This window comes from Brienomyrus brachyistius, chromosome 1, assembly GCF_023856365.1.
Source record: "Brienomyrus brachyistius isolate T26 chromosome 1, BBRACH_0.4, whole genome shotgun sequence".
Taxonomy (NCBI): Eukaryota; Metazoa; Chordata; class Actinopteri; order Osteoglossiformes; family Mormyridae; genus Brienomyrus; species Brienomyrus brachyistius.
Window position 1 is genome coordinate 52,496,071 of NC_064533.1, and position 18,394 is coordinate 52,514,464.

The window sequence follows — 18,394 nt, forward strand, 5'->3', positions numbered from 1 at the left end:
TATTTATGGTATATTGAGTAGGAGTGAGCATAAAAACATTCCACGAACAAGCTTTTTTTTTTAGCGTTCAATTTAACTCTGTAGTGTGTATTTGTTTATCGATTTTGGCTTGTGGAAATGCACAAATGATGATATACTGAAGGTCTTTGTACTACACAAATGCTGCTAATCTTTAATGGGGTCTCCTCTGAAAGATATCAGCGTAAATGCCAGAACATGCTCGTATCAGCTAGCTTCTCCGTATTGGCACACAGGTACATATTAACGGTTGGTGATTGTATGTTTTCCACACCATACATAGTAGCTCCCTCTGTCTGTAATGGATGGTGGGCCTTTCTAGGCCATAAGACAGCCGGCTGTGCCCTGATTCCCCACCGGTACGGGGTCACACTCTGCTCCCCTTCCATTGCCTCTTCATCATCCCCCCAGTAATTGCTGTGGAGGTGATCCTCTCCGTATTGAGCAGGAGGGCTGATGGATCCTCGAGATCCCCCCTTTGAAGGGGAGGTCATTATGGGATGCCAGCTTCGGCTTGTATCTGCTCCTTTTCTCCCCATCACTTATCTCATCTCCCCGTTCCTCTCACCTCCCTCCTCTCCACCCCGTCCCCTTGTTGTGATCTTGTCCCCCCGCCACCCACCCCAATGCCTTTTCATTGGTCTCACCCCCTCCCTCAGCTTACACACACACCAGACCTTCTGAGACCTGGAAAGGCTGCAGAGAATGTCGCTTAAAGACAATATGACAGGGTGAATTGCTATTAAAAGACATTACTTTGATGATCTTCCTGTGTCATGTGGGTTTCGTCCTGGTACTCCAGTTTCCTCTAATGCTAATCGACATCTCTGAATCACGATCAGTGTTCGTTTGGGTCTTCGTGCATATACATGCCCTCTGATGGACTGGCCTCCCATCCACAATGTACTCTTGCCTGGAGGGCTCCAGGCCCTGGATCCTACTGGATGGATGGATGGATGGATGGATGGATAGATGATGGATGGATAGATGGATGGATGGATGGAACTATTGAGCAGCTTAGAGCTTAGTTTGAGCAAATTCAGAGCATCATGTAGCTAGTGAGAACCTGGTTCGGACACAACTGCTCTCAGTCACAGTTAGTATGACAGTAGTCAGTGTATGTTTGTTTGTGTGTCTGATTAAATATAATACCACACCCACATAATCGTGTATTTTGTTATAGGACATTTAGATGAAGTTGTCATTTTTCTTTTAGATTGATCGAGGCGAGGAGATATCTCCTTTTTCCATCTCCAGAAATATATTTTGGCCCATCTAGGACATTTTGGACAGCAGCATCTGGTAGCTGAGTGTGGTGTGTGGGGGTGGCTTTGGGCAACAGGACAGTATGGTCACATCTGGAAGTTGGCATGGGAGGTGGGGGGGGGGTCTCGCTCGCTCATTGATCTTCTGTCTCCCTCCCAATCCCAAGCTCCGCCCATTAACCTAATACACACTTTACTTAAAGAACCAGACCATATGTTTTTTTCGAAGCAATAAAGAGGATAAAATCAAGCAGCGGTTCACGAGTTAACTGAGGCGCCGGTAAACGGCAGGCCTTCAAGCCCCCGTGTGGTGGTTCTCCTAACCCAGAGCCGCAGATGCGATTCCAGTCGCGAGTCAAAAATACTTCAAACATTTTTCTTCCCTCGTCCTTCTTGTTTACATTCGTCAGATTAAGTCTGCTGTAAACAGTCCTATCCTTTTCCTGTGGTTTAATTCTCTTGCAGAAGTTTAGATACCAGGAACAGCGATACACCTACGACCACATTGAGGTTAATCCCTTTACAGTCGTAAACACAACAGAGCGAGGCTGGTCTTAGGGGTCTTGAGTAAAGCAATCTCTGGTCTGCGGGTTTCATAATATTATAGCCTTGAAGCGTTGACTCATTACTCAGGCGACTAAATATACCAGACAATCGCCTTAAATTGCCTACAGCCACCTGAGATTAGGCTACTGTGACAGTTATATAGTGCTTGCTACAGGCTCTGCTCCAGTACTGTAATATATATCGCCACTTAGTTGTCATATACAATGAGGTAATAGTTTTAACCATTTATACAGCTGGATATTTTAAGGAAGTAAGTGAACTAGACCTGCCACATATAATTCCCATGGCAAAATGACCTCAGCCGGGTCCCCATGATGCACAGCATCCCCAAACTGGACCCTCTCCTTTGGTTTGGCCTGGAACGGCTTCTCCAGTTGTCTCCAGTCAACTACGTTACATGAGGACACTTCTGGGGATTTGAGCTGACATGCTTCTGATTGAAGGGTGATTATGAACCATCTGCCTGCACGGCGGCATATTGGTGATCTCGTACAGTAAACTCTGTAGTCCCAAAGTTCTGCATGAACTGTTTACCAGAGTTGGGTAATTCAGGTCCAGAGAGTAAAAGTTCAAATCAAGATTTTGTCTCAACCAACCAGTTGAGTATAAAAAGTTAGTCTTAGAGTACTCATCTGGTTGGTTGAAACAAAATGGACCTGAACTACTCACCTGTGCCAGTCACCATGGATGCCCTAACAGGTCTGAGATACCATTATCTCTCCATATGGTAAACAAACTACTCTGAACTCCTGTTATGTAAGGGAGACATTTTGAACACGACACCAGTATGCTCCTGGAGATATGCCAGCTCCCATTCCAATCAAACTGGAAGAAAGCAAACTTTTGGCATGGTGTATCCCATAATTGGCGTTCTGAGAGCATTTTGGGGAGAGACGCCGCACTTTTTGTTCATGTTCCAGCCAAAGCCCCCCAGGCACATCGCTCCTGGGACCTAGCGGCAGATGGTGAACCAAACCGGGGTTATTTGTGGTTCAAATAATCGCCGTCCATCGCAAAATACAAACCTCGGGATCCCGCACTGTTTTAACCCACTGGTGACGCCCACGGTTTTGAGTGTATGCGTGCTAGTCATCATTGTCTTATGAAGAAGCCAGCCTTCTGGATTTGATTGAGTTTTTAGGGTTAATTAAAGCTGACTTCCCGAATGCACTTTGGGCGCCGTGAAAAGCCACGAATAAATGTTGCGTAGTCCCTCAGATGTAAGAATGTTGCTCTCACAGTAAAAAAAAAATCACTTACAGTGCAGAGTGGCATCTTGTGATAACAGAAAAATACGAAGGGATAAGTCTAGAACCTTCACCTTTTTCCTGTCCCTGAAGGTCCTGCCATCCTTTCTTTTTCTTTTTCTTGTAATTTGATTCTGTGAGCATCCCTTTCTCTGTGAGTGCCTGATTCCTAACGTATTCAGGACATAATGAAAGCATTCCCGGGTCACTCGGATGCACCTCACCAGTGCCATCGATCAGCATCCTCACCCATCTGGATCCCTGCCTCCTACAGGTCGCAGCGTGCCCCTCTGTGACAGTGTTATCAGTCACTGTGACGGGAAGCTCTGTGCCAGTTCACTGGGTCCTGCAGTGTTCTCTGTGTGTCCGTTCCCTGGCGAGGGGTTTATTCTGCTTCTAAATCCTAAGTGATTTCAACTCCACTAGAGCACGGCTGCTAGCCTGTATTCAGAAGATGGACACCTGCCATGCGCCTAATATTTTGCTATCTGTGGTTCTAAGTGTTAGTCTGGCATTTTAAATGATCACCCTGTCTCCTGTCAGTGCTGAAATTAGCGCATCTGCAGTGCATGTCCTCCCAGTTCTTTAAAACTTATTGAGTCTGTATTTAATTTGCCTCCCCTGAAGGGGGCGCCTTAGCAGTGAGTGCAAGTGGGTGTGCAGAGCAGATCGGGCCTCCATGGCTGTGTGTGTACAAGACAGCGGGTGGGCGACCAGGGGGGTGGGGGACCATACTCTCAAGGGTCCGGTGTGTCTGCCGCAGGCCTGTTGTTAACGAGGGACTGAAATATGGCCCCGAATTGGCTGCACACTAATCCAAACACAATAACACAGGCGGCGCCGGATTCCTCGCTGCAGGACATGTCAGTGTGCCTCCCTGCTCCTGCTTAATAAGGATTGATTGCGGGGGGTCAGCCACAAGCCTTAAATGTCCTTTGCAGCCGTATTACAAGTCCCGTGGAACTGCCTGTCGTCACGGGAGACTGTCTCCCTGGGCAACAATGGAACAGTGTCTGATGGCCTGAACATTATTCACCTATAGCAATAAAAAAAATCCTACTTTTCACAGTGATATGTGTTAATAGTCATTGAGAGCTTTTTTAGGTCATATCTTGATATTCAAATGCTTTTTTTCCATGCATTTCCTATAATAGGCACAGGTACACAGTCAGCCTGCGGCCTTTTCCAGGAAGCTGAGGTTAAGCTCTGGACAAGATGCCAGTTCATCACGTGGTGCAAACAGAGGACAAATTAAGATCACCTAAACTGCATTTTTTCGGTCTGTGGGAAGGAACTGATGTAAACATTCAAACAGCACACGCGGAGTTAAATCCACAGCACTGAGGGTTCGGAGGAAGTATGGTTCATTCATGTAGCCCTCTTTCGTAATGATTTTGGTATGATCTAGTGAATTTCAAATGCAGACTAAAAGTTTGTTACTGCAGTATAAAATAATGAGGATATCCTTCAAACAATATACATGTACAGTATTTATTCATGTGAGTGGGATTTGTGATGCATTATGGGTGTATATGGTTCCGATGTAGCTGATTACCATGTTTATCCCGTCCTGGACCCAGCCCCTGGCTTAGCAGGCCTCCGGCAGCAGGCCTGATGTGGCGCTGTCATTCCCGCCGCCCTCTGGTGGCTGCCAGCAGTAGCATGACGAGAGCGAGCGGGATAGAGATGGAGAAGATTCAGCATTGCTTAGAAAGTCACCCCTGCGTAAGTCTATTAAAGCGTGGTGGTAATGTTCAGCTAGCTCACCTGTATTTGGGATCAGGTATTACTAAGCATCGTGACTCTTTGTCACGCGCCTGAGGAATTTCACGCCATATTTTCATATTGCCTTTCGCCCCCTTAAATCTGACCCTTAACAAGAATCTTGATTTTCATCGATACACTCCTTCCTAACATCTTTGCCTACCTCTGACAGCCCTATAGCCTAAGTTCCCTCCCTCCTCATTCTGTTCCGTTCTGTTCTGGTGGATTTCTCTGTGAGGTTAATGAGTCAGAGACGCAGTGCCTTCCTAGACACGCACACACATTCCACACCTTAGTGTGAATCACGTTCAAAACGGCATGCCCCCCCCCCCCCCCCCACACTCACACACACGCACACACATTCCCCCAGCTGTCTCTGGTGATTTTTCTCATTTTATATGAGCTTTAGCTCTCTCTCTCCCTCCTCCTCCTCTGTTCTTCCAGACTAATTGCTAGACTAACTTTCACGTTCAAGACGGGTGTCTAAGCTGCTGGGGAGTCTCAGGTCATTCGGAACAGGTCACCGACTGTAAAGGTTTGTCAGTATCCCTCGGGGGGGCTTTGCGATAAACAATTCGAGGTCAAGAGGACTGTGGGCTGACATTGAGCACAAATAACGGGGTGTGGGCAGTGGGCAACATCTTCCAAAGCAAAGAGGCAAGCTGCTGTGATGCGGCATCCATACCAGGGGGTGTCTGGTGTCCCCCAGATACGTCCCCCCCGCGCGTCTGTCTCAAACAGCACCGCCTTTGAACTGCGCCCCTTTGCTCTGAGCTCTGTTCTTCCCGCCGCTCCCTGTTCCCGCGCAGCAGCCCCATCCCGCTGTTTTCCTTACAACGCCCGAGCAGACGCAACGTGCTGAGCGCTGTACATCAAGTGGCTGCGTCTCCACCCGCCAGCCTTTCTGAAACGTCTCCTCCACAGGCACGGCCCTCCGGGGAATAAATATTTCCGATGCCGGGTAGTTTTTCTGTGGAATTGCAGCAGTGCCGAGTTTGCAGACACCTCTGCCATCCTCTGTACCCACGGAGATATGGCTGGGAGCTTCTTAACGAAGGGACAGTCCTAATTCAGCAGAGCAGTTAAGAGCCTTTTTCTGCGATGCGCATTAGGCTTGACTGGTGAGAATATCTGGGTTATTCCATTCGCACACTGTCTGTTTCCCTTAGTGGCTGGAGTTTAAAGACCCATTTGAAGATTTATAGCATTAGGACTGACACTATCACGATTTAGTTGATTAATTAAGGCTTTCATTTCAGTCTCCTCTTTAAGCTTGCAATATCCCCGAGCCTGCCCAGGAAGGATAAGGCAACAGACAGAGTCACTGGTCCACCATCCAGGGGCAGGTTGGTTATTTCTGGTGCCCCACTGAAAAGGTCACTACCGGGTCTCTGCTGCCCCCTGTGTAGTAACTGTTTGTGACCAGCATGGGGCACTACAAACCTTGGAAGGCCCATGTAAACAGTGGTTTGAGGGCTGGTCGTCACTGCCACGCTAAAAGTCAGCTCCAGATTTGAACCTCCGGCAGCCCTGGAGGTGTGAGACCACATTGGTGCTCTACAAGCCATCATGCAACCCCAACTAATTAACATACTGAATAATTACTATATACTAATTAAATCCACAACATTGTAAGTCACGGCAATATGGTAGCTAGCGCTAACTGGACCTCTCCTGTGTAATCACAGATAGTTTCATTACAAGCGAGTCGGAGGCTATTCTAGAAGGGAGCTCATTTGAACATTAATGAGGGTCTGATCATTAGATTAGCATTTTCCAGGGGATCCATCCCCACAATGCGTTTCCCCTCCAGCAGCAAATAGCACAATCTGTTTCGGTGTCACCCAAACCTTATTGCGTGATCTGTGCTGGTACATGGAAGATCATTACCATGCAGGCCTTGCCTGTTCCCGTGTAATCGTCTTGTTTTTGAGCGAGCATCTTTCAGGCACACAGACGGAAACAATGGCCGACTCAGACTTGCGGGCATTTGGTGGATATTTCATCATCCTAAGTGCAGATATGTTTGTTACGGCAAAATCCCGTAGGAGGCAGCAGTCGCAAAGAGAGTCCAGCTCGCTCATCTCCCTGCCCAGCACGTCCTGGCACCCCCAGCGAGACGAGGTCAGCCTACGCAGAGGTGGCTACGGGATGGAGCATACTGGGCCCTCTGGCTCCCCGATTAATAAGGGCCCCTAAAGCGTCCAGGCCAAAGGTCTCGCGCTCTTCCGCTGCCGCGTCTGCCGTGCGGGTTGCCGGATGGCTGGCATGTTGGGACACGTAGCACGCCTGTCCTAACTCTCGGTACATCGGTCTCCGAATCCACTCCATCTTCATTCCCATCCATAATCAGTCTGCTTATTAGCTTATTTTCTGGTGGTGAAATATTGAGCTGCTCTGCAAGAATGTCAGAATTATCAGAGCGAAGGGACCGATGATGATGGTCGGCATAATGTGCAGCGTTCCTCCAAGAGCTCATGCGTGTAATCGTAGGCATAATTCATATTCTATCGGCCTGTCATTTTAAATTATCGGAAAATGCCGGAATGGTTACATCATGAGACAATATCGTAACATACTTTTTAATAGCCTAATGTATATGTTAACATTTTCTTATGAATAATGGCTGACGGCAGGGTTGCTGACTCTCACATATCTAGTGTGACGCACTTTCAGACTCTCGCACTTATGCAAGAAATCTTACGGCAAATCTATATTATTCCGTTATAAATCTCAAATTAGCTACATCCAAAGCATTGGGGTAGTTTGCGAACCCTACAGACTATGTACAAGGTAATAAAATTGTTACATACCTGTAAATGTGTGTGCAGACTTGAATCAAATTGAAAATCTCATGCCAGCCAGCTGACCAGAGTTGGCAACCCCGCTTATGGTTAATTATTTGACAGAAAGAACTGTGAGAACTCAAAATTGGGGAAGCATGGTACCCTGTGTGGGAGCTGTCCCTGACTAGATCCTTGGTTCTTTGTGTGTCTACACTGGGTCACTTATCGTTAAGGTGGTCCTGAGTAAATCCCTGACTCTTTGTCTACTAAACCAAGTCAGCCGTCATTAAATTATGGCTTGATTGTGAAGTTAACGGTAACCTGTCATATTCCTGTGTTCCGAGGGCTGGAAAGAGGCTTCAGTAGATGATGAAGTCCGCACTTCAAAGGGGGTTTGGGGGGGGGGGGGGGAGATGTCCTGGAAGCCTCAGTGGTTCTGCAGCCATCTCTTTTTGAAGGAAGGGAACATTAAAAGAGGCGCGGTGCCCAGGATCAGTTATAAAACACGGCGCCTTAAAGGCAGGCGAAGGAATCTGGGGGGCAACATCTGGAACAGCGGGCCGCTGTTAAAATCAAAGGAGTAAAACACTGACAGGGAGGCGGAATCAAAAACGCACCAGATGGCAACTTAAAACACACTTTCTCTATATATTAAATATATTTATAAAGGGGGAGTTGGATGGTGCGTGTAACCGCTGCTGATTTCTGACAGGAAGCTGATGCTATCACTGACTGCTATCTCCTCAGTTTGTGTGTAATATTGAATTTCTCCTGCTGATCACATGCTATTTTTAATGTTGAGATCCGTGTAGGATGGAAGTTAATTGTCATTCTGAGCTCTTAAGTGCCACAAATCTGAATGGCAGTAAAACAAATCAGTGGGATGCTGTGTAAAAAGTCTGCCATCCTCCGCCACTCCTGTCAGGCAAGGGTGTCCCCTGCTCTGCCCGACCCCTGAGTCCCCTTGTAAGGACCCCTTTAACGTGAACGGGCACTGCCAGTGACAGCTCTCCGAGCCTGCACCATCTGTCTCGCCTTGGGCAGCAGGGAAGGCTCCCCTGTAATTGATAGTAACATGTTGCCGTGGTGATGGGAAGATCCCCACCCCCCTCACTCCCGATCCCCCTGGACAGGACGCTACTGTCCATCTTCATTAAGCTCTCCTCCCCGACGTTGAAGTGAGCTGGCTGCAGGGCCAGTGGACTCCTTTCTTTTCCTCTTTCTCCTTCGTTCAGTCGCAGGAGAAAGAGAAAACGAGAGAGGGAGAGGACTCTGAGAGACATAGCTGAACAGCAGCTGGGATGTCCCGTAGGCACGCCATACTCCTGGCTTTGTTTGCTGTTCATTATGCTGCTCTATCTGGATATCTTCTGGGACAAGCATACTAGGAAAAGCTACCTAAAATCCCGGTATCAATTTAGCATCCAGCCGAGACCGAATATGTGGGATGCATTTTTCGCACACCCTTAGTGATAATTATATCTCCCTAGAAACCATAAACTGACTAAATTCTAGAGCTGTCCTGTTTCTGGTGTATCTCCTACAGAGAACCTGTACCCAGCAGTAATACAGTGATGTTATTGTCCCTGTCTACCAGTGGCAATATCTAAGCAGGGTACAGAGGAGTTTTTCAATTACTTTTGAATGGAGTCCACTTTCCCCTTATAAAAGTTTATAAAGGTAGACATATGGGTTAGCGGTGTCCTGAGCTGAAGGTGAAGCTACAGCAGATGTCCAGGAGAACTGGAAAGTGTTCCTCGTCCGCCAAAGACACCAAACGTGTAAAAATCTCTAGTATATCACCAGGACTTTCATACCTTCATCCCAGATGGTAGCCTCACAAAGGATCTGCAGATGTTCATGCTAGATTGAGACCTCACAAGAGTAGCTCCAGATGTTCATCTTGGATGGAGATATCACAGCAACCTGCAGATATTCACCCGGGGAAAGCATAAGTTCTTAGGTCAGAGTGAGAAGGTGTCCTTCACCGAGATTCTGCCTGGTAAATGTTCATGCGTGTGTTTCCACACCTGTGGTTCACAGTCTGCTGGGTCATTGATGTCATATCCTGCATTGGGTCCAGTAGGAGGCAGAGTTAATGTAATGTGAAATGTTGCCATCCTAAAGCAGCCATCTCTTTTACCTTTTTGGAGGTGAGTGTTTTTCCCCCAGGCCAAAACTGGTGGTATGAGGAGCAAGGACATAGTCGCTAATCTTCCGTAGCTATGATCTCCAGACCTCAGTCCATTAGCCTATTTTTGGAGGCCTCTTCAGAGGATCACGCTGCAGAAGTTACCACTTCTGCTGAATCTGAAAAATGGTTCCAGAGTCCCTTCAAACTGTTTCAGCCTCCGCTGCATTTCGCTGCCAGGTGGCTCCATGGTGGGATGAGGCCTCAAACCCGCGGTGCGTGGGACTAACCTGTGCCGTCATTCATCAAGTAGTTTAACCCACTTTAAAGCCTCTTCTCATAAATGCTTTGTCGTTTCCTGTTGGGAACCGTTCCTGCTGTTTGGATTCGCCCTTTCCTCCTGGGTGACTTCGTAGGAGGACAGCGGTGCTTCATTCTCTATCGAAAATCCGAATCTGGGCAACGGCAACAATCTGCACCCATTAAAAAAAAATGAGACTGGTTAGGGAGAGTGGGACGGAAGAGAAATACACTCTGTGGTTTGATCTTTTGTTCATTAATTCAGCAGTTTCTTTCCATCGTGTTTTTATTATGCATTGGTAGCAAGGTAAATAGCTGCTGTCTGGCTTGTGAAAATCACCTTAAACTTGCCCATTGGGCCATTAGCTCCTGCTGTCTGCTTCTCTGCCTATGAAGAGATTCCGTTTGTTGTGTTGTCAAATTAAAGGATTTAAATGAAGGATTGAAACTGACTGATTGTCAGAGATAATCAATCTTCATTGGCCTCTTAGTAAATCCACCGGCATGTTTCACTCTGGAAAATTCTAAAGACAGGATGAGAGGATGAGCAGCCATTGTCCAGCCCCAAAAGAGGGGCACACACACACACACACACACACACACACACACACACACATATCTGTGTATGTAATGTGGCACGGGGATTTATGTGTACGTGTGTGTGTGTGTGTGTGTGTGTTTGATTAACGCTGAGCATGTTGTTACATGTTGGGAAATGATAGCAGTTGGTCAAGCCCCTCTGGCCGCCCCCCCTGCATACACACACACACACTCCTACTTACCACCAACATGCTGTTTTGCATACACCTCGCCATCTCTCGCGTAAATGACCCGCTGTTCTCGGCCACCTGCTCCAATCAGCTTTCTTGTCTCATTTGTCTCCCTTAGTTCAGATCGGAGGCTTGCCGTCATTGTGACGAGGTGTTATTGCTCCGCGTGTGCGTTGGTGGGGTGATGTGTCCCTCCGCGGCCCCCCTCACATACCCCCCCCCCCCCCCCCCCCCCCCCGCAGGTGCACAGGCATACAACCCCCGAGGCAGAGAGGCAGCAACCCTAACAAGCTCAGTCAGAGTCTGTGCTTTTAATTGAATAATTTATGTGAGCGTGTTGTGTTGTGTGACGCCGTCTTCAAGCTGTGCATCAACATCATCTGCCTCGTTTTCTGTTAAATGGCCTAAATGTTTCAGTCGTGGGACGTGATTAGAGTCTGGTCATGCTTTTAGGGTTTATTTTCAGTTAAACTGGGGTATCTGGGGTGTTGGTCAGAAACCCCCTGTTTGGGGGTGGGGGTTGTGGCCCTTAGTGCTCTGCTGGTGTCTGTATCGAAGCTCAGAGGAAAATGGTGATTTTGGATCTCCTCCTTTTTGTGTCATAAGCTGCCCTCTGGTCTAGGAAAGCGTCTGCAGTCTTGTCTGCAGAGGATAGTGACTAGAAACCTAAAGTCTGAACATTTTTCCTGCCCCTTAAAAGCATATCTCTGCATGTGTTTTCACACAAATGTACACATTGTTTGGAATGTTCAGCTGTATTTTATGTTTCCGTAGTCCTACAGTTTTATTGTTGTGTTTGTTGGTATTGCTTCTTGATCTTTTCTTCGCTGATTTTCATTATTTTTCCCCCCATTTCTGTAAAAATGAGCCAGATTCTTGCATAAACAGACTCAGATGTGGAGATTTACAGCCCCTTTCCTCTCCGCTCCTTTCCCAGTCAGCAAGCTGCGACTCCACCAGTCCAACCAGAGCCTGTCGTTTGTGGAGGATAGCCGGGTGCGGATCAACTGTTCCATCGCGTCGCAGACAGTCCCTGAGGCCCAGCATGCAGTGCTCTGGTACGTCCACAAGGGCGGCGAGCCGGAGGCAGGGGCAGAGCTGCTGCTGAAGGTGCGGCGTGACGCTGCCGTGGAGTACGGCGCCTATGCTGACGAGGAGCGGCTGGAGCGGCGGGCGCAGCCGGAGCGCCTCTCCCCGCAGCTGTACGCGCTGACACTGCACCACGCCGAGACCAGTGACAGTGGCACCTACTTCTGCCAGGTGGAGGAATGGCTACAAGAGCCTGGAGGCACCTGGTACCGCCTGGCCCTCGAGGCCTCGGGCTTCACTCGCGTAGCAGTCCACCGGCCAGGTAGCATCCCCTCTGTTGATACCATGCGTTCACCAGCTCATTTAATTTCATTTATTCGCAAGTTTATTTATGGATTTCACCGTGGCTAGTGGCCCGTACGATGTGTTACATTCACAGATTTCTAGGCAGAATCCTGTGACTCACTTGAGCGTGTTACATATTAAAATTGTTTATTTTCCTCCTCGAAGAAAACTGTTAACGCTTAAATTATTATCATCTAAAAATACATTAATCCACCCCCCCCGGATCTCCCTGTAGACGGAAAATGATCATTATTATTGTTACTGTGGTATGCAGTTTAGCTTCTTACCCTTTATCTGTCTTGCCCATTGACAGAGGTGCGGCTGCAGGTGGAGGAGGCGGAGTTTAATGTCACAGTGACGGAGACGGAGTCCATACGGCTAGGCTGCAGTGTCGCGTCACAGTCGACAAGAGACTCGCGCTTCTCTGTGTCCTGGTACGTGGCGCGTGCTGGGGAGGGCGCCGGCGAGCAGCAGTGCATGTTCTCTATTGGCCACGACGCTGTCTTCGGGAACGGAAACTGCAGCCCCGCCGAAGACCCTGGGCCCAACTCCCGGCTGCAGTTCCAGAGGATGACCTCTGACCTCTACAGCCTGACCATTCAGGGGGCACGGCCCAGAGACTCTGGAAGCTACTACTGCCGTGTGGAGGAGTGGCTTTTAAATCCACGTAATGTGTGGTACCGCCTCACCACCAACGACTCGGGAGTCACCATGGTCACGGTTCTGGAACAAGGTAAGAGCAGACTAAGCTCCTTCCACAAACAACCTTTCAGTTTCCCTTTCAGAAGCCTTGGTGGGCGGGACAGCTGTGTACTGTCAATCATCAAAACCAGTTCCCATTGGTTACCGTGTTGGTTCCCCATTGGGTTATACCAGGGAGTAGCTGGCCTTGGGGGTTCATGTATGGAAATGCTTAAATGACTAAACGTTTCTCATTTTTCTTTTGTTTTTCTGTCTGTATCCAGCATCCACGCTCCAGTCTGTCATCTGCTCCAACGACTCTCTCTTCTATTTCGTCTTCTTCTACCCCTTCCCCATCTTCGGCATTCTCCTCATGGCGGTGCTGCTGGTTCGTTACAAGGCCCGGAACCTGGGGAAAAGCCAGGAGGGCAAGAATGGAGTCCCGCTCCTCTGGATCAAAGAGCCTCACATCAACTACTCCCCAACCTGCCTGGACCCTCCAGCTCTCAGCCTCCACCCAGGCTCAGTAGAGTAAGATGCTTGGGGGGGGTCACACCGATCCTGCCACCCCAATCTCCCCCACCCAAAACCCTTCCACAAGGAGGAAGAAACCACCAGGAAAGTGTTCCTTTAAGAGCCTGGGATGTCATCAACGTGTCGGGGCTTTCAGACAGCCCGCACATCTCAGCCACTGCCGGGGGCAGGACCTCTGGACTGTTTTGCAAAGGATTACGATTCTCCCGCCCCCCGCCCCCCCCAGATATATTTATTTTGTTTCATTATCGTTTGAAGTTTGTCTGCCTGGCTTCGTTATTAGCCAGGCTGCCCCGTGACCGAACGGACGAAAGACATCTGATGCCAGTCGTGCTCTCGCTTTCCGTCTCCGTGATCCGCTATTTTCCCAGAGCGTCAGGTCCTCCTCTTTGGATTGCTTGCCTTGTGTTTTAATATTTTTTCCTTGTGCTCTTTCTGTTTGTCGCCGCTGAGATAAACACCTTGCTGATGGTTTGTTTACTCTTGCTTGGCTTTGAGAGACAAGGTGAAGCTGATGTTTTTAGACTATAAATAAGTGGCATCACATACACACACACACACAGAAAACATTTGCGATGTATAGAGATGACTGTTCTTTGTAAACACATTGAGGGGACCAATGAAGGAGTGCATACTATTACGTGTCTTCACATTGATGTGGAGAGACCTCAGTCCTCGGGAGGTAACAAGATGCCATCTGAAAGATGGTTCAGTGTGTGTCTTTAGCAGCAGCAGGCCTGGCTCGTTGGATTCCAACATCGACTTGGCCAAAAGACGGTGGTCCATGAGGACACATACGCCCCCAGACTGCAGCTGTGCTGTTTCAGAAGCACAATGACCTGGGAACTGCTGCATCTGATGCATTCATCTCGGACACAACGAGAAGCGTGGACAGATGCTGGAGCTTTACTCACTGCCAAACGTAGGGACATCGAAGATTGACGATTCACAAGAGCAAAAGTAATGAATGATTTTGTAGTCATGCCCCCCATTTGGGGGCCGCATGGTTGTTAAAATGGTGGGGCAGTTTTCAAAGACCTGAGAGAACCTGATAATTGAGAAAAACAAAGTGTGGGTAATATTCACAGGCTGGATCAGTAAGTGGGCAGGGAATGAACACTTCACATCTCTCTTATCCCGGCGCTGTCATCATCTCATCCCCGGAATAGCGGCAGAGTGTTTAAATCACATTAACAGCACTGAGGGACGATGTCAGACACGCCAACGAATTTTACCACATCCTTCCACTCTCTCTCTCTCACACACACCCCACACATGCAAACACTTAATAAGAGTATCATCTCTAAGCATTCACGGAGTGTTTCTAAAGACCAATACAGATGTTTCAGCACCAAGATTATGTATTTTTACCTTTTGGGAGGTCTGAGAGACTTCAAACATACTTTACACCCTCACATGCATGTAGAGGAAAGAGCTGTAAAATGGTAGATTGTGCTGTTATTTGTATTTTTGAGTTTTGTGTTTCTTTAGGGTGCTGGTTGTTTCTTTGTTGTTGTTTTTTTTGTATAGCATTGTATTTTGCAACCATTAACTAGCCAGAATGTCAGCCATTTAGTATTAATGCCAAGGATATGGCAGACCAGTGTTTCTCAAACTGGTTCTCGAGGACCACCAGAAGGCCCACATTTTTGCTCCCTCTCAGCTCCTATTGGCTTTTAGGTTAGCAAAAACATATACTGTCTGGGGGTCCCCAAGGACTGTGTTGAGAAGCACTTCGGTAGACGAACAGAGCAACTGAAAACCACCCTGGTTAAGTTTGTCTGTTGGGCTACATAGAGGTGAATGGGAAGTCACCATAGAGAGACAGTAACATGAACAGAACTGTTGCCTGGTGTTAAGGTCCCACTACTGATAGAAAGAATAGATCTGAGAACAAGTGCTGAAGACTTTGAGCAGACAGGCTAAGCGTACATGACACTAAGTGCCAGTCATGTGCAGTGCCAGTGAAGGACCCACCAGCTGATCATGCAGCACTGCTTCAGTCTGGTCTCACATTTGGCCAACTTCAGTCATCAAAGCTCACGGCCCTTCATCTTTTTTGTCCCAGTGATACTTCAGAGACCAACCACCCAAAGACTTGCATTAACCAATAACTTGCAATAACCTTGCTATTGACAGCCGGAGTCAGGCAAGCCCCAGTCTACCCTGTGGTGCTCAAGGACCAGGGCTGGCCTCGCCTGCCTGAAAAAAAAAAATTGCCCACATGTCAATTTTTTATTTTTTATTTTTTATTTATTTTTTTTAACCAGAGCTGGTGCCGTTATTATAAGTATGATAATTGACAGGATGTGACGATTTTCTTTGGCACAGGATTGGGGTGATGGACGTGGTTTAATTTCACAATGGGAGCAGGCAGTGTGCATGAGGCTTCCCGTGGACAAAGTATGGGCAGATGGCCCGGCGCACAGAGACAGAAATCAGCCTCAGTGGCTTTGATGGAGGCCTGCAAGCTTGTGATCTTCACTCCTCTTACTCATGTCAAACTCTGCATTGCATGATGGGGGGGGGCGGGCATATTTAGACGGCGTTCTGTAGTTTCACATGCAGACAGATGCCTTTTGTAACATCAATGCCAACTTTTCTACTGCTGGACCCTGCTCTGCGATGCAGACGGAACACTGAGATCTTAGAGATACTGAGCTTGTAGGTGAAAATTAGAACAACGCATCAAACAAAGTGCCAGTAGACGATCGGCTGTAAATGTGGTAGTTCTAGATAATCCAAATGGTCAGTAGCACTTTGAAACAGCTGTATTTTTATGTTTGTTCTCCCACAAAAGGATGTTGAGGTTCTTAGGTGATCTCTGTGGACATACCAACTAATGACTGACGGGTGGGTGAGCCTGGATCACAAAAAGCACATCAGTTGTTTTTTAAGAAACCTCCCCCTTGGCCTCTTCTAAAAATCCCACGGACCACCCTACTGGCCCACTGAGAAGTGACTGAAACTATCAATGATTGTCTGTCTTTTTTAATTTCATTTAAGATTTAAAGACCTCATCGAACACCATATGGTCTGGAAAGCGTGCCCTCCTACCACGGATGCCCAAGTTGGGTAAAATTCATTTCTAATTTGTTTTTTTTTTCCCCCAGTTCTCCTGTAAACAGGGTCACTATCATTCTCGCACAATAACTCAGTGTACTGTGAAGTCATGCAGATCCTGCAAGTCTGAAAAACCTTTTAATTGCATCTCTGGGGATTTATGCCCATTAACCATGTTGTCATGAAAGGCTATGTGTCCGAAAGAAGACTGAGAGAGTGGCATTGATTTTTTTTTTTTTAAGTTACGAAACAGCTGTCAAAATGTAAAAAAAAAAAAATGGTAAAACAATAGCTCAGATTGTGTTTTTGTAACTTTGATGTAAGCTGGCCCTAACATTCTCACGTTGATGCAGATACATTTTAAGAGCGTTCTGTGTTGGTTGCTGGCTGATGAATCGCTATAAAACGTTGTGCTCATGTATTGAGTTCAGCCAGCGCTGCTACATTTAGGTGTGTGAGTGTTTCGTTTTCTACATATATTTTTAAAATTTCTCACGTTACAGTGCACTGATTTTAAAAGGAAGGTTATAGCTTTTTACAGTTTTATTTTTGTTTTTTTGGTTTGTTGTGACAAATTTTGTTTTATTGAACTGTAGCAGTTGCTTTGAAAGGTGAAGAAATAAATGCACATTCCCAGTCTTTAAACTGCATGCCATGGTGCCTATTTACTTGGATTGCAGGTTAATGTGTGTGTGTGTGTGATGTAACTTTCATTGTGTTCTTAGATTTAATTCTGTTGTACTTTGAATTGCTCCAGTAAGTAATTGCATATTGCTGGGCATTCGCATGGGGTGAGTTTGTTGCTTCTGAAACCGCACTTAGAATCACAACAGCACCCCCATCATCCATCCATTTTCCAAACCGCTTATCCTTCTGGGTCGCGGGGGGTCCGGAGCCTATCCCAGGAGCTCTGGGCACAAGGCAGGGAACAACCCAGGATGGGGGGCCAGCCCATCACAGGGCACACTCACACACCAGTCACTCACACATGCACACCTATGGCAATTTAGCAAGTCCAATTAGCCTCAGCATGTTTTTGGACTGTGGGGGGAAACCGGAGTACCCAGAGGAAACCCCACAACGACATGGGGAGAACATGCAAACTCCACACACGTGACCCAGGCGGAGACTTGAACCCGGATCCCAGAGGTGTGACGTAGCAGTGTTTGCTAACCACTGCACCCCATCCTATGTTTCAAAAGCTAAATAATTAACTAAGGATTAGAGTCTGGAGATGGCCGCTAGCTAGCTGCTTCAGCATCTCCTAAATATGAAATGTGTTTATTTAATATTTAGTGTAGTGACTGTTCGTGGTCAATGCTAATTTGTGATTGAGTAGTGGACACCTGACAGGAAATGGGATTAGCAGGTTAGCATGTTAAGGTGCGATCACACTAACATGAAAAAATATTCACGTCTCATTCACTTCCAGTATAGCTGCTCAGTGTGAAAATCAGATTCCTCGCTTCTGGTTGCTGAGTTATTTCACACCAGGTTCATCTTAATTGATCTTTGAACTGTGACTTCACATAGCTCAACCAATCAGGTGCAGTGTGGGTGGGGTTGACCTTTCAGGTTCACTTGGCTATGGGACAAAATGGAGCAATCAATTATTTTTAACTGTCAAATACCAGAATATAAATGTGTAAACAGGAGAAAAGCTGCATGACTGGCAGTGAGCACTCAAACAGGCTTTGTGTTCAAAGGTAGAAAACATACTGTATTACAGTGCATTTATAACGTCGCTAGTCAATATGCTTCGCACCTAGCTTAACAGGCAAAAAGGCTAATATTACAAAATGCATTTATTGCACTGTGTGTTAATAATTTCACCAATATTGACTGGTGAGACAGATTTTTTTTTTATAAAATTAATAAGTAGTTTTCAAATATA

At 47.1% G+C, this 18,394-nt stretch overlaps 1 protein-coding gene across 3 annotated transcripts in view; it reads left to right on the forward strand.

Moving 5' to 3' along the window:
• LOC125748249 (immunoglobulin superfamily member 3-like) overlaps positions 1-17,145 on the forward strand; it is a 76,923-nt gene extending 59,778 nt beyond the window's left edge. For all 3 annotated transcript variants that reach the window (XM_049024178.1, XM_049024185.1, XM_049024168.1), the window contains exons 8-10: positions 11,786-12,199; positions 12,536-12,955; positions 13,188-17,145. In XM_049024178.1, the coding sequence (XP_048880135.1) occupies positions 11,786-12,199; positions 12,536-12,955; positions 13,188-13,438 (1,085 nt within the window). In that variant the 3' untranslated portion in view covers positions 13,439-17,145. The remainder of the gene's footprint in view (positions 1-11,785; positions 12,200-12,535; positions 12,956-13,187) is intronic.
• The last annotated feature ends 1,249 nt before the right edge of the window (positions 17,146-18,394 follow it).